At 40.0% G+C, this 23340-nt stretch overlaps 3 protein-coding genes across 3 annotated transcripts in view; all 3 read right to left on the reverse strand.

Annotated features, from left to right (window-relative positions):
* Window positions 1-6935: 6935 nt before the first annotated feature.
* Window positions 6936-11182, reverse strand: cdkn1bb (cyclin dependent kinase inhibitor 1Bb). Its single transcript, XM_061035849.1, has 3 exons — window positions 10390-11182; window positions 10027-10129; window positions 6936-8552 (listed from the first exon to the last, which is right to left on the reverse strand). The coding sequence occupies exons 1-2, from the start codon at window positions 10832-10834 to the stop codon at window positions 10038-10040; spliced, it is 537 nt and encodes a 178-aa protein (XP_060891832.1). The 5' UTR covers window positions 10835-11182; the 3' UTR covers window positions 6936-8552; window positions 10027-10037.
* A 1649-nt stretch (window positions 11183-12831) lies between these two features.
* On the reverse strand, window positions 12832-17788 carry yars2 (tyrosyl-tRNA synthetase 2, mitochondrial). Its single transcript, XM_061035850.1, has 5 exons — window positions 16973-17788; window positions 16189-16356; window positions 15925-16080; window positions 15545-15715; window positions 12832-13192 (listed from the first exon to the last, which is right to left on the reverse strand). The coding sequence occupies exons 1-5, from the start codon at window positions 17758-17760 to the stop codon at window positions 13033-13035; spliced, it is 1443 nt and encodes a 480-aa protein (XP_060891833.1). The 5' UTR covers window positions 17761-17788; the 3' UTR covers window positions 12832-13032.
* Window positions 17789-19229: 1441 nt separating this feature from the next.
* pparab (peroxisome proliferator-activated receptor alpha b) overlaps window positions 19230-23340 on the reverse strand; it is a 38766-nt gene continuing 34655 nt past the window's right edge. Inside the window, exon 7 of the mRNA XM_061035890.1 lies at window positions 19230-23259. Within this exon, the coding sequence (XP_060891873.1) occupies window positions 23015-23259 (245 nt within the window). The 3' untranslated portion in view covers window positions 19230-23014. The remainder of the gene's footprint in view (window positions 23260-23340) is intronic.

Below are 23340 nucleotides of genomic sequence, written 5' to 3' on the forward strand. Positions count from 1 at the left end.
GCGGGTGGTGGTCCGGCTGTGCGGTTGTGCCTGCCCACCATAGTGTAGCCTGGAGGCCACCTGTCTGCAGGGGCCCCAGCACGCAGAGGCCCAGCAGTGCTATATGAAAGCAGATATGAGTCAACAGGTGTGTGTGCATATGTGTGTGTTTGTACTGTGTCAAGCAAGGTTGTGACAAACAATGTGAGCAGCAGCTGATGCCAGCCTCTCTGTCAGGAGTCATCCCTAAATAGCCGAGGCCAGCAGTTGCCTGAAGGACAGTTGTTTCTGCTCCTTGCCCTTCTCCCAGAATGCACCTCTTTACCATCAGAATATTTGACATTCCCATTTTTGGTCTTCCAGAATAAAATACGTTGCCCCAGTTTATTCTGATTGGCTTACTCTGGCTCAAACCCATCATAAAACACTCAATAAACACACACCTGTGATCCCATTAGAGTTGAGCAATAACGTGCTTCAAAAAGCAGAAATACGGCTAGAAAAGGAACTTTAAGGGAGTTTCTTGGAATAAAAACATTGAGTTTGTGTAATAGAATTATTATTGGCTTTTGAAAAGAGGATTTAAGTCATTTTTTTACAGTTATGGTGAGTAGACAGTTTGGTATGAAAGCAGGTCTACCAAGGTTAATCTGAGACATAGCTATTCAGGTTACACCTAGCAGCACTAAGATGTCCAAATCGCTGTTAAGCCCTCTTATTACTTAAATATTGACTTGGTTTCCATGTAGGAAAAGCAGCAGTGTTAAAGTTCCCCACCTCAAATGACTCTTCAGTGCTTGCATCGCCTCATCTCAGAAAGACGTTTCTTTTTTTTTTTAATGCAGCCTTTACAATTGCAACAGATACAGTATGCCCTTTGACTCCTTCTCTGCTTAGTCTGAGCAGGGCAACATCACCCCATGGGATTATAAAGCAACCAAAGGCCAGGAGGTTAGACTGACCCCCTGTGACATTTGCCCTTTACGAGATTCCCCTCAGCCATATGTCTGTGGCTCACCATGCCTCCCTCCGCCCTCCCACCCCGGGACTAGAGGAGGAAAGCTCTCCGGCCAAAAACAACAGCCCAAACCAGGACTGTTCAGATCCACGGATCTGTCTGAGCCACTCAGTTTCACATCCTGGGTCCAGACCAGAGCAGGCTACGTTAAGTGTGACTGCTGCTAATGTGTTGTTACGGCTGCTGTGGATTTGATCGGGGTATACTGTGCATACTTTGAGGTGGGTCCAGTTCAGGAGGGGCAAAAAGGGAAAGCCGGCTATATAGGTCATATTATTGGGGACTTTTCCCCCCAGACAGAGAGAGAATTCCAGGCCAGAAACTGGAAGGACTTCAGTGGTGCGCTGGGGTTTGGCCCGCCGAGGCAGAATGTCAGGCATGGTGGACAGCTGCAGCAAGGAGCTACTGTAAGAGAGGAAGGGGGGGGGGGGGGGGGGGGGGGGGGCTGTAATGTTAAACAACACAGAAGTGATATGTTGGGCAAGCTTTGAACGTCACTGTTATGTTTACATCTGTAAAAAATATTTTTAATCAGAAAAGGGAAGTAAGAAAAGAGCGAGAATAGAAAGCCTGCGAGTTACTTGGAAGAAAAAAAACTTGGTTTCATTATTACACACTTACACAAAGAACATAAATTCTTGGAAATGATATGTTAAGAATTAATTTAGGAGGATGGTGATATTGCAGCCGCACAATTACTATTCTTGCATGAACACTGTCAAAGTGTAAATACACCTCAACCCAGTCTTCTAATTACAGTAGACAACTGGACTTATAGGTGCTATGGAAAAACATATCTATATACGTGTTACCTGCCTCCTCTCTGTTACATTTCCACAGCAAAGTGGCTCCAAATCCCCAAAACATCAACTCCATATTCTGCAGAGAGCGCCAATTGAAAACCAAGTGAAAAATTGAATATTAGGAAAGCCAATGAACCGCACTCAGGGCTTTCCAAAAAGCAGAGGTAGGTTTCATGTGCTCGGAGAGTCTGCTTTTCTCATCAAACCCTGTGTTGGAGAACATGTTCACTCATTCTTATGGCAGGAATCTTTTCAACACCAGAATCGAGGACCGTGCACAGAGCAGAGGCCCCACGAGTCTCCTGATGAGGGCAGCAGACGCAGGACTGAAAAAAAGAAAAGAAAAGATGTAAAAAAAAAAAAAAAAAATGTTTTTTAAAAGTTAGAAAGAGGTATATTCATATGAAATGTGGGTTGCTTTATTGCTCATGAAAAGTGGAAAGTTGATGCATTTCTGGTACTGATTCAAGACAAACCCTGAAGACAATTTTTCCATCTGGTGTCATTTTTAAGTGGCAGTGTTCCCCCCTGACATGGTTTGGACATAGAGGGCAGGCCGGCTCACTGGATGGGATGTTGTATATACTGCGGTCAGAGTTGTAAGATGTATTTTGACTGACTGGAATTATTGCAACATTCACTTCTGCAAAGGTTCAGAAAGTTGCATCATTTACATCATATCAAAATTCACGTCACATCCTCACACACCCAGACTGTCATCATGTTGTGTGTTGTAAAGATCTTGTGCTAATTACATAACATGACTTCTTTCTGCTAATACATTTATATGAAAGTCTGGGGATACACACACACACACACACACACACACACACACACACACACACTCCTGCCTGCCACAGAAAGGATTTGCTTCCACTTCTCCTACTATTTTCTGTTGGAGCTCGGCCCAAATAGGTCCAATTAGTCAGGCTGTAATTATGAATTATTTGTATGCAGATTTTTTTTATGTAGGCAGTTAACAAAAAAAAGCTGGAAAAGGAGCATAGCATGTATTATTAACTGAGAAAAAAATATTTCAAAATGTAGTTTTATCGAGAACACTCATTCATTTTACATCCTTGTTAATACATGAGACTGGTCTGACTAAAGAAACAGAAGAAGACGAGACCTCAGCCTATGGAAACCTGCGATGGACATTTTTCAAGATTTTCTGATCTTGTATGACCCTAAATACTTTTTTAAATTAAAATGTGTATTGAGAATGTTTTAATTCACGATGAAAGTGATGACACAACACAGATATCTGCAACAACAGACACACAATCTTAGCAGAAAAACAATAACAAGTAGCATTCAATAGATCTGAGAATTTTTTATATCATCAAAAGTCACAAAACGTTTTGTAAGTCCTTTCACTTTGCACAAGTATTTAAAGTCGTGTTTATATCAAGTTAAAATGTCCTGTGGCCTAACCCAACATTTACTGTGTTGAGAGATGTCTGGGCAGTTTCTTGCAGGATAGCTTTATAGATAATAGTGTACAGGGAAACGAGACTAAATGTGATTATTTACTTTTAAAGTCACGTTGAGATTAACAATAAGAAAGTCCTCTACAAGGGAAAAAAAGGAATTTGTGTATCTTGTCTGCACAGATGTTCCAGTTGAAAGTACTGCCCTGTTTTCTCAGCCAAATGCATCTGAAAGCATCCTTGGACATTCCTGATGGGATTACTGGGCCAGGTACCATCCACTGGTTAGAAGAGAGAGAGAGAGAGAGTCAGAGTCAGAGTGAGCGTGCAGATCAGCCTGCCTGTTTTCACGTCTCGCACTGCGTGCTTGAGCAGATTTGCTTGATAAAAGATAAAGGCTCTTTGATAGGCTGCAGGTGCGCTCCTTTAATGAGCATTACCACCACCAACCCCCCCCCCCTCCTTCTCCCTTTTCTTCCCTGCAAAAACGCACCACATACGCACATCTGCACATCTGTCATTCGATGCTCTGCAGCATCTCCCTCACATCCCCCTCCCCCCTCCTGTCTGTCTGTCACTCACACCCAGACTCTCACACTTCTCACATAGTGTTTGAGGAACCAAAGTGACGTCAGAGCTTTTCAATGAAATACTTTTTCCTGTATTGATACAGCTTTACTGGCACACTGGATTCATTTGAATTAAAAAAAAAAAAAAAAAAAACATCCAAACCCCTGAGGCAGACTAAAGCATTAGTAGAAAGAGGAAAAAATCGAGTAATTCAGATGAATTTTGTTCCGTTCTCAGCCTGTTAGAGGGATGCTGGAGAGAGACAGAGAGAGGGGTTAGGTGTTTGTTTGTGGGCACTTGCTTTCCCCTCATTCAGAGCCCGAGGTGCCAGGGGAATAGCTCGATGACGTGGGTTGTGGTCTGGGCAGGAAACACGGGGAGGAACTTGTGACTTTATATTAAGTGGCGGGCGGTTAACAGGAAAAGATAACCTGTTTCTGTTGATATAGCGAGGAAGTGTGAATTCTTGGCACATGCGAGATGTCGCAGGCAGACGAGGCCTTCCACGTCTCTGATTGAGCGGCTCACTGGAATTTCCTCGAGTTCTCTCCGTGGTTTTGTTTGGGTGGCTGTGATGGAGTGTTGCAGGAATGCTCTCAGGGACATTCCTGCTGCAACAGAAAAGGTGTTTGTCACACAAGTAGAGATACTGTTGCATCACAGTGGCCAACACAGGGTTGTCTCATGAGTGACCTCTTGAAAATCTGGACTTGTAGCTGTGGTCATTTTTGTTTTTCAAATTAACAATTCAGTTCAGGCATGACATCCTGAAACAACTGTGTTAAGAGATTTTCATCAGTTATTCAGAGCTGACGAGAAACTTTATAAATACTTTATATTATAAAAGATTAACATGCAATAAACAGGTTATTCTCATAACATACAAAGAGAAAAAATGAGAAAAAAAAATGCACAAGAGACGAGCCTGTTAAAGCTAAAAATAATACAATGGGATTCATAGAGAAATGTGTGTGCCTTTTACTCTCCATGTTTTGTCACTGTGTGTAATTATTCCATCAGTGTGGTGCGATTAAAACTCCCACTGCCTGGAGAGAAATGAAAAATGCCCACGATGCAACTGGTAATAACAGGCTACACTCTACAGTTGTGTTCTTATTTATGAAGAGAAATAATGATTTGTTTTGAAGGCTTAACCTGAAAACATGAGAGGATACTGCAGTGATTTCACCAAACACACACACACACACACACACACATATTGACATCAACATTTGCAGCTGGAATTATGATAACTTCTTGCAACTTTGTGATGAGTTAAAATGATATGATTTAGTTTATACACTGTGAATACATTTCAGTTTTTTATTTCTTAGGAAATCCTTGACGCATATTTAATTAATTGTTAGAAAATATAAATGCAATAGATATAATTATGCAAAAAAAAATACCAGATGTAAAAGAAAGTGCAAGTGCAAGTTTCTTTAAAAATTATCAAATTAAGGAGTGGTGAAGACTTTTTTTTTTTTACAAAAAAAAATCGACATTGAGTTTAGCTGATTAGCTGAAACACACACTTTTTGTTTCTCTCCATCCAATTAATAAGTCAAGTCACCCAGTCAGCCATTAAGTCGGTGAGACAGCGAGCCACCAAGTCAGTCAGTCAGTCAGTCAGTCAGTCAGTGTTTTGTTTGGGCTGGGTGGAGGCTCGTAGACGAGCTCTTTGTCTGTGCAGAGAAGCCCCAGACACAACAGTGACCGGCCCTGGCCCCTCACAATGGCCCTCTGCACAAAGGCCCACACACTGGGACAATGGGCCGAGCTCAGAGTGGGGGTGTACGGCTGAGCTGAGGTTACCCACCTGCACACTTCAGGACCAAACCCCCCTCCCTAATCTGTCTGTCTCTCTCACACACACACACACACACACACACACACACACACACTACATCCAGCTGTAAAGAGCTGTCGCAGGTGTCTTCCTGTGTCTGTGGCCCTAGATGGAAACAGAGAGATGCTGCAGCGGAAGCTTCAATGTGTGTTTTACAGCTGAAGATGTGCCATGACAGAGACTGAGACACATGTGTAGTAAAGTTACCACAGGTCAAAAGGGCGTCTGGCCTCCGATTATGGTGTTGCTGCTGGCGCACATCACTCACAATGACAAGACGTTTTTATGTAACATAAACTAAAATGATATTATTTTACAAGTTCAATAAGAGCAAACATAGGCTTGTATCTGTTTTTAGCAGTTTAATGAATTTTTCAGATTGTTTTTTTTTCTGTTTCAGAAAAAGTCTTACCGAATCTCATCACCACGTTATAAAAACATTTATTAATGTATGAATTAATTTTTAATATAATGAGATAAATAAATAGAGTTATACTGAAATGATTTATTATCAGTTTTAGATTTTAATTCTAAGAACAAATGTATTCATCCCATGTCAGATTCAAAACCACCGCAACTAGAAGACAAAATCAGAGTTCCCCCCAAAATTAGAATAAATGTAAAAAAAAATTGTAGCAGGAATAATTTCAAGATTTAAAAAAAATATATGCTTTTGAACACACCACACAAGATTCACAAGTAAAACACAGTATCTCATGCTCTCACTCACTTACACACACACACTCATATTTACACACACACACACACACACTCCAGTAAGTACATGCATACAGCATGCTGCAGAGGCCAGTGAAAGAGTAAAGAGTTACTCATGTTGCAGTGATTTTGTTTGATCCTGCAGTTGTGGATCGTATCCTGAGCTCACAGCTCTGACATTTTTTCCTGCATGAGAGGCCATTCCCTATGATAAGTTACTGAATGTTACTGGCTGCAACAAGTGGTCTGCTTTCCCCATCCTCCTTTTCATTGGATGACCCAAGTGTCAATCATCAGCCCGCTCAAAATGCTGGAGGACTCATAATGGGAGTGTCACTATATTGTACCAGGATGCCTTCATGCAGAGAAATCCACAGACACGGCTGCTGCACAACTCTCTCCAGGTCCACAAATGTGTTCAATAAAAAACGGAAAAATTAAATGCTATTTTTTTCTCTGCATTTTTCTTTCACAGGGATCACTTGGAAAATGTGAAGTTTAAAAAACACAGCACAGAAGAGTGTGTGAGTGTGAACTTACACCCGAGTGTAAAAAGCAACACAAGTCAGTCGGTTTTCAATTTTCTCTTTTAATTGATTGCAACACATTTCATAACCACACATTACAAAATGCACATCAAATATTTTTTCAGGCTCAGTTTGCAGCCTTATTGGTAAGAAAAAAAAACTACCAAAAAAAATGCTTTTACAAAATAAGACAATTATAATAAAGTAAATGCCACTTTGGATAACCGTAATCAAAAAAACCCATTTTTTATTCTACATAAAAAAAAAAAGATCGCCATAAATAAGTTAGTATAATTTCTCAGTGTTTTTACAAAATTATGTACATAGGTACATTGCAAAGATATACACAAATACACAGGCATGGTGACTGCATTATCTGAGACAAGCTGTTTTCTCTTTCTGTCCAGGTGTACTCTGGTCTCTCTGAATATAACCCCACACTCTAGGCAAATAAAGGGACGCTTTTGGACGCTCACATTTGCATCCTCAGCAGGCTCACAACATAGGTGACAAGAAAAAAAAGGTATACGTGGAAAAAAATTAGGTCGAGGTCATCACAAAGTAACACAATGTGAAGTCAATTAAAGGAGCACAGGCGGTGCTGCTGGCACTGAAGCAACCATGTATTTGGTATTGTAGGACATTCAACCCTTTTCAGAGAACCCCCCCCCCCCCTCTCTCTCTCTCACTATAGAGAAACAAAACAAAGGGAATATAGGCATAGAGAGTTTACAACACAGCCTGTGCAGTTTGTATGGTCTTTGTCCTTCAATAACTAAGTACCTCAAAACGCCAGAGGAAAGCAAACACACCATTACAATGTGGCTGAGGTGTGCAGGAGAACTGAAAAAAACAGGTCATATTCCAGGATTCAAATGATGCAAAAAGCACCTATCACAAAATAAATATCGGGAAATTTAAAGGTAGTCCCAACAGAAGTCTAAACTTTTTCTTCCTTGTTGATTTCTCAGAGAAATTGATCCTTTAGGAGAACCTTCACTTTGTGACACAGAGGAAGGGGAAACAAAAAGAAGAAAACAACAACAACAACAGATGAGCTACATTTGTACCGTTCTTCACTGCACAGTTTGGAAGATGACGTAGTGAAGATACACTGTTAAGAAACTGTAAGAAGCCATGATTTAGTTTTGAATGTAACAATTAGGGACTGAATTAGAGTCACACTGCCTTTCAGGGAAGAAAAAAAACAAAAACAAAAAAAACAGCATTTTGGAAACATGTATCAAACTACACTGCAATTCTTCAAGTCAAATAATAAAAAAAAAATTCACACCTTTTTACATAAAAGATTTGTGTTCAAATCATAATTCTTTTTTATGTGCTCGTTTGGAGAGAAATATAATATTATAATATGTATATTTATTTACACACAGGTAGTAAAAAAAAAAAAAGGAGCAAAAAGGGAAATCCAACCTAATTGCACACTGCTACATAGACTGCTTTTAGAGGCAGTAACTTTTTTTTAATTGAGTGCCACAACTTTAGTGTTTCTATTCAGTGCTTCAACAGCGTCCTCCCCCGTCTTCAGGAGAGTTGATATGTTTCTGATGCTGTGTAGTTCTTCTTCCAAGCAAAAAAAAAAAAAAAAAAAAGGCCAACACTGAGGTTTCCTCACGTTGAAAGGAGGAATCTTCGGCTCTGTTGGAAAAACGAGAGGAGAGAAACATTTAATAAAAGCCTGTGTGAGTGAGGTTAATGTGAAGTTATAGATACTGGACTTCCTGCAACTTGTACAACACTGATGCAAATATTTGAAACTTCAAGCAAAGGATTTGTTTTGCTACATGCCCCCTTACACTTTGACAAAAGAGGAGAAGGGTTTACTTTGCAAGTGCTGGAAAATATGATGAGGACATGTGAATTGTGCAGCAAGTGTTGTTTCTTTACAGTGTCAGCCTGGGAACTAGATGCAGGAATTGTTTGCTCTCAAATGTGACTGTGCAAACTATTAGATATGCAGATTTTTTTTTTTTTTTTTTTGCAGAAGCTGTGTTTTTTACACCAGATATTGCACTGCTGTGACAATGATGCATATAATCCAAGTATGCCCCCCCCCCCCAAAGGTTACTATCATTAGGGAAAAACAGAATTGCATGCATGTAAACAAAACTCTTATAAATTTTCCTATAACCATTTTTTCCCCCTATTCACCCATGTTTTTATATCTTTCAGTTTGCAAAATATGATTAGCCCTATTTAAAAAGACGTTTCTCCCTTTTACCATAAAAAAAGAAGACTTTCTGTATTTATCTCTCACTGACAGCTCCCAACCTGCAAGCACAAAGCACATTTCATGCCTGTTCCCCTCCACCGTGGCCCACAAGCACACTTGATCTCAGACTTGCGCGACTCTTCTGCACACTCTGCCCCGACACAGACAGATGTGTGTGTGTTGTAACATTCGTGTGCAAAGTGTGTGTGTGTGTGTGTGTGTGTGTGCGTGTGTGTGTGTGTGCAGCACACACACACACACACGCACACACACACACACACACTTTGCACACGAATGTTACAACACACACACACACACACACACAGACACACACACACACACACACACACACACACACACAGACCAGCCCCTTCCCGTCCCTGCTCTGCCGTGCTGAGCTGAGGGCAGTGGCTGCTGACGTGTTACTACTACACTGTTGTTCTGCACTTGATGTTTACAGTTCAGTCGGAAACTCTAGCTCTGCGTGGCGTAGAGTAAAAAAGGTGCACTCATTTCTGTTCTGACTCGTAACTCCTCAGAGTGCACAGAAACCGGTTTGAGAGCAAAAACACGACTGAAACGTTATGTAAACTCACAACTTTTACTCCTACTACTACCACGACTACTACATCTTTTATATGAATGACCACTGAGACAATAGTGATTGTCAAAGCTTCACATATTTTTTTTTAATTAAAATCATTACTTTACCAGAACTGCAGAGGGGATTTTAAGTACGTCAACTTGTTTTTTATTTTATTTATTTTTTTTAATAGTATTTTGTTTAAATTTAGATTTTTTTTTCAACAGCTGATAATGGGAACGACATTTGCTGCATTAACTTTGTGTAGACGAAGAAGCCCATTTGAAGAAAAAAAAAAAAAGCCAGATTCTCCTTACCGTCTTGGTCCTCACGTTTGCCTCTTGGGACTGATCTTTCTGGGTGTGTGTTCTGCAGGATGGCTCAAGCTTTGAAAGCTAACCTCGTCGGACACCGAGGGGTCTGCAAAGGCCAAGTTTATCGTCAGTCAAAAAAAAAAACAACTAAAAAGAAAATGTGTGACACTTTGTATCAATTTACACTGTAGTACTGCATGTCTGACCCCTCTAAAAAAAAAAGGTGCATTTTAGTAATGTTCCAACTTTAGAGTGTTTAAAAAAAAAAAAAGTATTTTCCACGATATAGCACCAGTGTGACATGATGCAATAAGCCCTTGCCTGGCTCTCTATCAAAAAGAGGTAATTATGTTGCAAACGTAGTACCTTGACATGCAGGTCTTTTCCTCCGCCCGGTGCACTGCTCCGTGCACTCCATCGGCGCTTCAGACCTGTCGCTGTCTTCACTCGGAGCCCCCACAACACAGCTATGATTCCCGTTTAGATCCATATTGTTATTCCCAGCAGAGCAGACGCCCTTCTCCCTCCGCGGCTGCCTGTTGTAAAAACTCGGGACGTCTTTACAATCCACTAATTCCCACTCGAACCTGCCCGTGTTGGACAGCGGAGTGTGATTGGCGAAGTCGAAGCCCCACCTGGCGGAGTCACCCTCTTCCATCTCCCGCAAATGTCTCTTTAAATCCCTCTTTAACTCTTGGTGATCCACCGGGCCGAAGAGGCTTCTGCACAGCGACGCTTGCGGGGGATCAGACACCCGGGGCTCCGTCCGCTCCAGCGTCGGGCTCCCGTTAGATAGTCGAACATCTGACATTTTCACCCCGAAGAGAAGGCGATTTTTTTTCTTTCAAACAGCCGGGAGCGTCCAGTTTCAACAAGAAAACACAAGTGAAAAACAACGGGTATCTCCTTGTCGCTGAGCGGTGTCCAAAAACAAGCGTAAACCCACTTATGCCATGCATACGTCGAGCGGCGAACAGTAACAGCCGCGTTGTTTTGAAGACTGAAGTCCTCTCCGTAGACCATCAAAACAAAGTGCACAGGACCAGGAGCCGCTCTGTCAATACGTCCGTAGTGAGAGAAACTGCAGACAAACCTTCTCAGTACCCAATATGGCGATTGAGAGATGTACTAGGGATTGAGAGCGGAGCTTGACTGGGGAGGGGGGGGAGGTAAAAAAAAAAAAAAAAAAAAAAAAAATACTGAAACACAGAGCTATTTAAATGCGAAACGGCCCGCGATTGGCTGAGAGCTTTTAAAGCCCGCCTCTTAAGGTGGACCACGTAGTTCCAGCAGTCTCGAAACATCCAGCACGGTTGATTGTACGTCTCATACAAATTAAAGAGTTTCTTCAAACTTAAAGCGCCCTTGGCAACAAAAACAACACTTTTAATTAAAAATACAATTGTTAAAACTATACGTTAGCACAAAAACATACGTTTAAACAGAAAAATATTGATCGACAAAGCCTCCTTTAAATTTAAAATACATTCATATTTTGTCATTTATTTGTAAAAAAAACTAATTCCATGAGTATTTTATTTATCTAATTTTAGCTACCAATATGAAAACAAGATTATTAAGGTAGTCAAAGCTACTGACATTTTTTATTTTATCTGATGAGAATGTCTGATGTCATTGTAAATATTCACATACAAATGTCATTATATATATATATATATTTTGAGTGATATATTAAAGTTTAAAATTCATATGATCCAATTTCCTTTATTTAATCTGTGGGCTGTTCAATGTGTGATAATCCTGCTAGAAAGCCATGCACTCAAACCATACATATTTGTAAACTATAAAAGTTAAACAGCTGCAAAACCAGCAAGATTAGCAAAAATAAGAAGTCGAAGAAGTGTTTTCAAAACTTTCTACTGAAAATGTATTGCATAGTAAAATTCCACCTTAAAAGGGATGACATTTCTGAAACTACATAAGCTAAAAGCTTCAAGGTGTCGACCCTCTGCATATCCCTTACAGTATCAAAATGATGAACTAACTTCCAAAAATAAAAATAAAATAAATAAATCGGATAATTGGGCAAATGTGTATCTGTATGAAAGGCTATATCCACCGATTCCCTGGAGCTGAGAGGGGTAAGTCAAGGTCAGCACATGAGACCCTGTCCTCATGTCCACTGGCCCCCAGGAGAAAAAGAAAAGAGCAAATGGACAAGGGGTTGAAAGCCACACATGTCTTCAGTCAGAAGTCTGTAGATACATGTAAATAAAATCCAAGCAAAAAAAAACAAGGAATGGAATCTAAAGGCCGCACACTGGTTAGAAAATGATGTGACTATTTACACCACAGTGAAAAATCTGCATTGAAAGGTCAAAAGAATGCCAATCGCGAAAAAAACAACAACAAGTTAAAGTATTAAATTCATGGAATCTATAAATGATCAACAAGAATCATATCTTTATTATAAATTGTACCTTAAACCTTTTTTCGTTCTGTCTGAACCAGATTCCACCTTCCACCTCTCAGACCGAAAAAAAAAGCAGCAACATTAGGACATGTGTTGGCCTCATGTTCGAATCAAATTGAATAAAACACTACGTTCTTAAAATAGAACCATAACCTGTTTGTGAGAAATGACGCAATTTAGTTTGAGAATGTGAGTAATTATTTACCTATGGGGTCACAGCAGGGTATACGGTGCAGCTGTGGAAGCCTGCCGCAACGCTGTAATGTGTTGAATAATACTGCCCCCTAGTGTTCATATCACAGGAGTAATATCAATAACAGACAGCAGGCAACGATCTTTAAATCAAATTATTTTCAATAAAATAACTTTGGATAAATTTCACATCTGTACATATAAATATTTATTTGACAACTACAGGAAATCATAGAGGGCGAGGGATATGGCAAAAACCCAGCAGCTTCCAAAGTACCAGTCCATCAATGTCTCCTTACTGACCCTGCAAAGGTGTAGTCCCCTACCTTCCCCGTTAGTCCATCAAAGGTTAAATTGGTCCATAACAAAAAAGGTAGACAGCCTCAGAGACTGAGCCACTTGATGATGTAGAAGTTCTTCTTGCCCACTCGGAGTAAAGTAAGTCCATTTGACAGGATGTGGAGTTTTGGGATCAGTATCTGCTCTGGTTGGTCTGTCCGTTGTTGGTTAATCCATACTGCTCCTTCTGAAACCATTCGATACCTGCGCACAAACATTTGAACAGGCAGCAAGGTCAGAGTTTCCACTTGATAACACATCTTTAACAAAAAAACAAAAAAAAAAGGTCAGGGTATTAGCTTGCACTGCTGCAAATCTGCAGAGCATCAAACGTCTGACAGATTAGACTGGCTGCTGAGCTCAACAGTAAACACAGATTTCCTCTCCAATGACTAAACTAATCTTGCATTGCATTAAACAAAACAACACCCCATGTTTTGAAGGGTGAGTAGTAAAAAAAATAAAAAAATAATTATTTGATGACTCCTTACATTTCATATTAACACTACTGTGTCAAAGCAAACACACTCTAATCACACTCTCATCAGCCTACAGGCTAATGCAGTGTGTTCACATTAGAATGGGTCATTGCCCCCCTCCCCCCAAAAATCTCTACATAAATATAATACTACCAAAGACAGTATAAAGACTTGTGATTTAATTTATAATTGACATTTGATCGTGCCATGCACTCAGTTTTTTCATAAATTAATAAGTTAACAAAAAACTCTTGAAACTGAGTTACATTGTGTTACCTCTCATTGTATCCTCAATCCTGTTTTATTCAAACGTAAAATAAAAAAACACAGACTGTATTTAGAATTAAAAAAAAAATCTTGTTCTTATAACTATTTATTTCAAAGTTTTATCATAACTTTTTTTTTTTTTTTTTTTAAATATTTGAGTCCTTCTCTTCACATATATACTATACACACAATAGGGCCTCACTGCACAGGTGGCTCTCAAGTGCTGGCTCCACTAGTGTCCTGTTAGGGGCTGGTGACAGCAGAGGGTGAAGTCAATATTCAAATAACAGATTTTTATGATAAGATAACAGTCTCTTGTAGATAAAAATGACACATTTAAATGATTGGTGTCCTTACTTTAAAAATGACAGAGTTTGACATACATACCTTTTGAATTTCTGTTTCATTTTTCAATTTTCACCTAAACTACATGTGTACTGAATGTTTGAATTTCAAAAACCGACAATGGTATGGATATACCAATATGCTTTATTGTTATGAATAGCTGTCTGTGAATATCCAGTCCTAATTTGGTGGCATTCTGATTCTGATTTCCAGAGATACATGTGATAAGGCAGGAGCTGTTCCTTTCGCAGAAGCCCCAATTTTCACTATTTTCGTTTTTTGGTAAGATCCAAACAAACACCAAAAAAAGTTATTTTGCAGTAAAATATTTTTATACAACCATCCGTTTCATAAACTAGACATGTTAAAGTTATAAAAAAAATATGGTTGTGCTTTGCTTTGGTATCTCCACTTTAAGGGGCCCAAGTTCCTCTACTATAATAAATAACATTTTATAATGTATCTGGGACAAAAAAGAGAGATGTTTAAAAAATCATTAAATGCACTTTGAACATTTTAATGGACTTCTTATCTTATAATAGATAAAGCCCACTAATACGACTGTTGAAGCCACTCATTAGTTGTAGAAATACCAAAATATGAGATGAACAAAAAAAAGACTAGATTTGGTTTTTAGGGTCTATTAACCAGTAATTTGAAACCCCATATGAACATAAAAATCACATTTGTTGTTGTAGTGTATTTCATATAAAGCGTTTTTTAACATTTGTGTGGCCCCTCTTAACCACTTCGATGGAACGGTATTCAAGCCAGGACACATTGGAAACAGAAAGTCAGATTTTAAATACATTTGATTGTTGTAAGTTTGTAAAAACTTTCAGCTCAGAATGACTTGGTCAACATGTGTTTTCCATTTTAATCACAAACACTAAAAGTTTGAGGATAGATCGATGAGGCATGTATAACGTGAGACTTAGGGTGCCCTTTGCTGGAGGACAAGCAAAATACCTCAGCCATTTAACTGCACTTACAGACGTTTTGAATGGTTACTTATTATAACAGTTTGAATAAATATGATTAATCAGAATTTTAACATTTAAAGAAAGTGTATGAGCCATATTTTAAAAATATATTTACAAATTTCCACTGAATAATGCAGATAAAATGTAGTCAACTTCTTTGAAACATCGCTCTAAGTTAACTTGCACTTCCACTATGTGTACTGTTTAGAGGTGAAGGAGAAAACATGCTGTTGACTCACTGACCCTTAAATATTCATAAAGGCGTTGACGTGTATTTATTATGCACTCCTATTTCAATACTTTCTTTCACGATGTTCTCTGCATTGCTTAAAATGGGAACACGGGATTTCTGAACAATGCATTGATCGCGACGGCTTCAAGACATTATGGATTTAGTTTAAGAAACTTTGGCGTTGTATTTAAAAAATATGTAACGTGACGAGCGAGGACGAGAAAGGAGCAGAGCAGATTTGGGTACTCACCCTCTGGGTCCGTCTGGGATGGCGTTGACTCTGCGGCAGGCGTCTATCACCGTGGTGCCTGGCTCCAACAGCAGCTCATGGAAGGGAGCTTCTCTGAAGAGCTCCTGCAGCTCCTCATCACTCATTTCCTCCAGAGCCTCCACACTGCTGTTGTACAGGGCTTTGGTACACCTGAAAAGTTATAAAAAAAAAAAAAAAAAGAGAAACCAAGTGGAGTTAAGGATTTATTGTCTTCTCCACTAATCTATTCCCCGACAATATGAATCTCTGCTGTCTTAATTAAGTTGATCCCAATAACATTTTCTAAAAACTGTCTGTGAGAAATCATGTTGAAAATGTTGTTTAACATAACAGACATCAAAAGCACAGCATTTTCTGACCTCTTTGCGCTCTCAAGGCCTTCCTTTCCATGCACCAGTTTGGTCACCTCTGCAGCCAGGCGTTTATGGGCGAGGCGTTTCCCCGGATCCGCTCGCTGCTGCTCCATCAACCTCTCGATCTCCGCCAGGGGCAGGAAGGTGAACAGCTTCAGGTACCTGCAAAAAGACCAAACAATTGTTTCCCCCGGCTTACTTTTGCAGGTAACAAGAGAGTACCCACAGTTATCTCTCTCTAAAAAAACATGAGGCTCCGTCTTCACCCACCTTTCCACGCCGACATCAGGCTGCCGCAGGAAGAACTGGTAAAGCTCAAAAGGCGACGTCTTGTCTCTGTTCAGCCACACTGCGTTTCCCGCCGTCTTGCCCAACTTGTCCCCTGCAGAGCTGGTCACCAGCGGGATGGTCAGGCCATACACCTCCTCACCGCTCACTCTGCAAACAAACGCAGACAGAACACAAATCACTGCTTCAAACACCAGTATGAATATTAAGTAGTGAATTCTTCATTCCTAGTGAGGGCATTTTCTTGAGCTTTTAACTCATAGCTAGACACCAACTTGCCCGGCCAGTCGCTGCATGCAATCAGACTCTTGCAGATCTCGATCTGTTTTTGATGGTTAAGGTTGTAAGCTTTACCACAGATGTGCTAACCTGTTTGGCGACTACAGCGAAATACAAAATGAGTCGAGAGCTTCACCGCTGTTTGGGGGCGTCACAATTGTTTTCCACCAGGGCCCGAAGGTCGCTTGAATTTGTCAGATGTCACAAAACAGGAATCAATATGAAGTGCAATAGGTTGAAATGATTAAAATGTGTTTCACTGAACTGAATCCTGCCTGGCACTTCGAAGTATGCAGAAAAAAAAGGGGTTGGCCTCTAGTATGTCATGAAAAGTCCTTGGATGCACTTTTAAATTTTGTATCAAAGATCAAACGGGTATTAAATCAACAGAAAATTGGACCATTGCTCATTTGTCATATAAAACAACTGCAGCTACTGTCACCTGTGAGGCCTTTGTTTTGTTTTCTGAAGTAGGATGTACATTTACTTGTGAATGAAGTCATGGCCGGACATCAGATTGCCCAGCTGGTCGGTGCCCCCAAGCTGGATCCTGCAGCCGTAGACTTGGTTCAGGTGGTGAAAGTCATAAGCCTGGAACACCTGGTAGGTGAACTCCGTCAGGCTCATACCGTCCGCGCTCTTCAGCCTGGACTGCACGCTGTGGCGGCTCAGCATGGTGCCCATCCTGAAGTGCCTCCCGTTCTCCGACAGAAAGCCCACCAAGCTGCAGTCCTTGTGCCAGCTCAGGTTATTCACAACAGTCAGAGTTCCGAGCTGCTTGGAGCTGTCGTGGAAGTGCAGTTCGTGGTTGGCGAAAATCCTCTGGAGGCTCTCCCGGACGCCGCGGGTGTTCGCCTCCACGGCGTCGAGGGACAGCGGCTCCCTCTCGTTCGTCTTCCCGCTCGGGTCTCCGATCTGTGCCGTGGCCCCTCCGAGCACAGCGAGGACATGGTGCCCGGCGTCACGGAAGTGCAGGAGGCCGATTACAGCGAGCAAGTTGCCCACATGGAGGCTGTCGGCCGTGGGGTCAAAGCCGCAGTACACAGTCTGAGCAGCAGCTCGGAGCAAGCGGGGGAGCTGGTCCTGCGCTGCGTCATCTGGGAAGGACTCCTTCAGAATACCGCGTTTATTTAGAGACACGAGTAGTCCGTTATATGCAGAAGAAGAGCAGTGAAACTTAGACCTGAGCGTGAGGCAAATACGCGTTAGCCGAGGCAGAATACAAGGTCCATGCCTCGAAACATAGCGGCAGGTCCGCGCCATGGAGGCCGCCATGTTGGACAATGTGACAAGAACAAGGAGGCGGAGTCGAGTTTCATACAGAGTGTGTTAGAGAGTGACTACAGCGCCCTCTGGTGGACTGGTTCCACTAACTTCAGCTTGGTGGGCTTTTGATTCTTGCATACAAAAACAAACAAAAAACATAAACAAATACAAAATGACATCATGATTAAAGAAGCCAACACACTACCTAACATGTTTTTTTTTAAGTAGTACTTTTAAAAAAAAATAGTGAATACAGCTAAACACGTGTGATTACATTAAAACTTCCTAAATGTATAAATCTGGAGTTTTTGGGGATCCTAAAGGCCAGTGGGCCCTAAGGCAGTTTCCTTTTCTTCACAGTTTGTTAGGCAATGTATTGCAGCGCAATATATGGTCAAGGTTTAGGGCTCTTAATAAAATACATTGTCTCTAGGGACTGTGATGTTAGGATGGATTTATGTGTGAACATCTAGTATGAAAACTGAAAATATTTGCTGAATTAATGTTTGTTTGTTACCACAAATAAAATCTAAAGCCATGCAGTACTAAGGCATTCAAATACTAATATAAAAAACTCAAACAACTCCATGCCTTCTGTATTAAGTATAATTGTTGCAGTTGCATTTATTTAATAAACATTGACTTTTTACTCTAAACCTAAAAACAATTTTTTTTTTTAATCGAGTGAGAACAAAATAAAACATAGAAATTATCACATATGTTCTGTTAAACTGAGTAGGGTCTACTTCAGAGAATGTGTCAGGTCTTACTACACTTTGGGAAAAAATGTAGAGCCCATGCTGAAGAGAATCACCCTCGACCACCTGCAAATATATTTTATTATGGCTATTTAGTTATTCCTACCAAAATGTGTGAGTTATAAAAACTCATAATACTTATCAACTAACCAATTTGCCCATTTTAATTGTAGTTTCATTGTAGTTAGTATTGTTTCTTAATCATGTAATGTTTATTATAATGTGTGCTGCTGCCCTCTTGACCAAGTCATCATTATGAAAGAGATCTTGATCTCAAAGGTAATTACCTGGTAAAATCAAAAATTAAATAATAATAGAATAATGTAATATATGTTTACAGATTAGGTAAATTCTGCCCCCTGTAAATTAATACTCCTGCCTTCATTATATGTAAAGCTGATGTGTGTGCCATACAAATCTTCAAATGTTCATAGAAAATGGAGTCAAATCCAGAGTGCACTCATTAGTTTCTACAATTGCACCTAAGCAATACACTTTTTTTTCACAGGCCTGACTTTAGAACAAAAGATGTCAAACTTCCAGCTGCCAAGAAAGCTACAGAGAGCTACACTCTTCAGATAAGAAACATTTGAATATGTCTGGTTGTATTTTTGTTTGCAGACTTTAATTCTATGGCAAACAAACCTGACGTAGGTACAATTGAGCAACGTGAACTCTAACATTGTCTTTTTTTATTCAAACAAACAACTGAGAAATGTGGAGGATTTCAAAATAGTTTTATTTCAAATCCATTCAATGTCAACTGGTTCCATTGTTTAAATGTCTAGATATACATTCATCAAACATTTACAGTATTGTTACCACGCCACAGTACACATTGACAACACATCCGAAGACACGCTCTGATGTCTTTTCACACGTCACTACAGCCACAAAAAAAAAAACTCCATTACATCCAGGAAGGAAAAAAAATAATTAAAATATCTAAATTCTATGACTGCTGCCCTCTGGTTAACATTTTTCGGCCAGTTTTGGGAAATAAAAAAATTACAAATGAATTAATGAGTATTGTTTGTTGGTGTGTGTGTGCAGTAAGGCAGGGCACTATATAAACTCATTCAAGAGAGAGAGAAAAAATTAGAGAGCGAGAAGGAGGAACAAAATATTTCTACGTCCTGAGCTAGTTCAACAAAGGAAGACTACATTTCCCTGATACAAGTTCAAAAGTCCCTTGTCAATTCAACACAAAACAGACATTCCTAGGGGAAAGCAGACATCACAAATTTACAAGGTTTCTCCTCAAGGGCCTGGCACTAATTGTGTTTCATCCTTTACGGGTTTAGTTTTAAAAAGTCAAGTCCTTTATTTAAAAGAAAAAATCCTTCATAGCTTCTGTTATGTACAGCAAGCTAAGGCTTCAATAACAAGCCAATGTCTTGCTGTATAGTTTCCAAAATCTTCTGTGACATCATTTCCTGTCTGCATGGCCCAGTTCTGTCTGACGACACCATCCGTTTAACCATTCTAGAAGTGTGTGTGTGCACAAGTCAAGTATTTATTTTTTATCTGAATCTCTAGAGTTTTATGGCATGGGCACACGCTAAGGCACAGATTGTTTTGCAGTTCATCTCTGCAAGGGGAAAAAAAACCGAGCTGCGCTGAATCAGTTCTTCATGTGGGACTGACATTCTGTAAGAAGATATAATATGTAAAGAGAGGCAGCTTGAAGGTCAGTAATCTACTCATGGCATAAGAAATGTTTGGTGAGTCAGTACAACATAGCAGCGAGTGAGGAGAGAAAAGTCAAGACAAAAAGCATGACAAAAAAACCAAAAAAAAAACAACAGAATTATAAAACGGCACATACTGCATATTCATTACTGCATCATTTTGACTGTAAAAAGTGTAGCATGTCATTGCAAATTATGACTGCATTCGGTTTCTCTATATAATCAGCAACAGAGATGTGGTGTGAAAAATGAGAAAGAAAAAGAGGTTGGTTTGTTAAAGAGGCAACCACGGAGGACTTTTTATAATATATGAATTCTGTGCATATATTACCTATTTGTTTTTGTTTTTTAACTGTGCAACCTGAGAACAGAGTATTACATGATCAGTGCCGAGCTGTTGATTGACCTTCGAAATGATAAAAGTTGTTTTGACTGTGTTCAAAGGTCAAAAAGGTCAAGTTAAAAAAAAAAAAAAAAAAAAATCAACTTCCCAAAGTTGTGAGCGAGTCCAGCTATGCACAGCTCACAAGTGCTTTCAGTTAATATGGTGAGAGCTTAATCTGACAGATAAAAAAGCAGATGAAATTAACTGAATGCACACTACGGATGCAGACGGAGGATTTCTATCGAAAATATAACATTTAATAAAAGGAATGTCCCCGGCGGGATTCAGATTTGATGGATATCCAGATAACCAGTTGCCTTGTTACCCTTTAAGTCTATTTACACTGCACTCTTCATAGTGCCATTTCAAATAAACACTTCTCTGATTTAGTCTTACGTATATATTTTTAGTATAAAAATATGATCCAATTCAATTTAAACACATGTGGCTTTTAAGCATAAAGAACATACAGTATATATATAACTACATTAAGTGTAAAATCTCAAACATTTCAAAGTATTAACTGAACAGAGGAATACAAAAGTTGATCATCATTAGTACCTTGTATACCTCACGAATTAAAAGTCGGAGCAAGCAATCATTCCAGCTATGTACAGTGCACTCTCTTTCTACAATGTGATGTCACAAGGTCCATGTCCTGTGATTGGATAAAATAACTTCTTGATTATTTTGGATTTTGGTTGCATTAGCAGATTAAAGGAAAAGATTTACATACATTTTTTTCCCAAACTATCAGCATTGCATGCCCTCATTGTTTACTCATTGTCGTTCCTTTACTGTAGGTCTTCTGTGTAGCCTGTCCGTTTGTTCTGCAGAAGGCAGTACCACCACAAAGTACAGGAGTGACCTCTTCTCATGCATGCTCATCATAAAAGGAGGACAAAATAACCAAAACCATTTGGTTCTCTGTCACTAGAAACTTGTCAGAAAGTCTCAGATCATGTCTGACTCACTTCCTCAAATGAAGAAAAGTGCAGGTGGCGACAGGCTCGTAACTGCTTTTTGCCTTTTTTCATTTTAAAATTGTCCCCAAACTTAACATGGAATTTCAGGGGAAAGAGAATAAAAGAGACAAACAGAACACTTTTCACACAAATGGACAAGTTTCCGGTGAAGACGTTCCTCTCACTATCAAAGTATTTTTCTTAATCAAAAAGAACCATGACATTATGATTTTCCTCTATGAAGGAAAAGTACTTTTGCTTTTCTTTTGCCATCATATTCAAATGTGCATGTAAGACCCCTGAATCCATCTCCTGCACAGAGCACAGAATGGAAGGCAGAACGATAAAACTGAGGGGGAAAAAACAACACTGAGATGTAATTTGTAGGAAAAAGGTTCGACTGAGTAAGAAATTAGGAAACAGATGAATTCATTTCTAGCTCCAAGTCTGCCTGTAGGAAGGTGGGAATGCGCATTATCTGTGGGTTAGCCCTAGAAAAGCAAATGCAAACCAGGACGGAGTGCCAAACATCTGAGTGCGTATTTTGTGACAAAGGCATTTAACAGAGGTCCAGTATAAAATTAGTGACATTTAATAATGTCACAGGTGTGTTTGTGCTTCAGAAATTGCATTGTGGTGCGTGTGAACCTGTGGCTGTGATCATTTCAGTCTTAGAAAACTTCCCAAAGTTTAGATTTTGCTACCTTTTTCTGAAGTGTAAAAAATACTTTTCCCCACAGAGTCTGTGGTATTACGTGCTGATAATAACCTATATCAAGGCTTGAATTTGAACGGTTATTTCCAGTATTATCACAAACTAGGCATGCCTTAGAAAACTCACAGTACAGTACAAAGAAGTGATCATGTTCAGGGTTTCTTATGTGGGTATAAAAAGGTGACGGCACACGCTGGAGGGCTGGTGCATGAGCACCCGTCACCAACCCTTATCGACAGCCAATCCCACAGGAGCTGCCTTGCTTGAAAACTGCATTATTACTGTTGTACTGCTGCCACTGAAGTTATTTGGGTGTTGATAGCTGTGAGGATATATGGCTCTTGTCTCTTTGACATCAGTTTAAAAATCTTTCAAATAAACGGCTGGAGTGGCGACTATCACGTTCACTTTCTTTCTGAATTTTAGGAGTAGTTAAGAAGTCAGGAGGGGGATAACCTCAGAGGTCACCTTTAAAATTTCAATTAACATTTTGTGGTTTCATCCAAGAGTTTGGTCAGAGATTGTACATACTGGTATCTAGATAGGGTCCTAATTAACTGTACATAGCATCTTTGCATACATGTTGTCCCCACAATGGAGTGGAGACGAAGCTAACTCTTGCTGCATTGTGGGGGGGGGGGGGGTTAGTGGTTCAACCTAGCTTATGACTTATGGACTCTTTTATTCTGTCCCTGAAAAAAAGAAGTTGATTTATAGGGTTCCCTTCCTGGTTATTCATCCAAAACCCCTCAGTACATGTCTCTGTAGATCTCCTGGAGGAGCGGGTGCAGTGAGGTGTCCTCTGTCTTTTTGAACTCCTGCACCAGCTGTGCATGCTCAGTGACCAGCTGCCGGAGGTCGGCAAGTTTCTGCAGCAGCTTGGGAAAGAGGAAAGTGTCGTCCGGGTGGTTGGCCAACAGGTGGAGCTGTAGCACCTGCACGATGCTCTCCTGCATGCGCTCGATGTGTGCCACATTCACCAGGCCTGGTCGGTCTAATGACAGAGACAGAAATGGAAGAAGAAGAAGAAGAAGAAAAGGGGCCTGAATTAAAAACCATGACAATGATGTTCTCT

Source organism: Labrus mixtus, chromosome 4, assembly GCF_963584025.1.
Source record: "Labrus mixtus chromosome 4, fLabMix1.1, whole genome shotgun sequence".
Classification (NCBI taxonomy): Eukaryota; Metazoa; Chordata; class Actinopteri; order Labriformes; family Labridae; genus Labrus; species Labrus mixtus.

Excerpts from the sequence above, each read along its gene's own strand:
- cdkn1bb (XM_061035849.1), bottom strand. The coding sequence starts at position 10,834 with ATGTCAGATGTTCGACTATCTAACGGGAGCCCGACGCTGGAGCGGACG. Across the intron at positions 10,130-10,389 it reads GAAAAGACCTGCATGTCAAG|ACCCCTCGGTGTCCGACGAG; the intron begins GTACTACGTTTG and ends TGGCCTTTGCAG.
- yars2 (XM_061035850.1), bottom strand. The coding sequence starts at position 17,760 with ATGGCGGCCTCCATGGCGCGGACCTGCCGCTATGTTTCGAGGCATGGA. Across the intron at positions 16,357-16,972 it reads GGCCATGACTTCATTCACAA|AGTGAGCGGTGAGGAGGTGT; the intron begins GTAAATGTACAT and ends GTTTGTTTGCAG. Across the intron at positions 16,081-16,188 it reads CCTGATGTCGGCGTGGAAAG|GTACCTGAAGCTGTTCACCT; the intron begins GTGGGTGAAGAC and ends GTCTTTTTGCAG.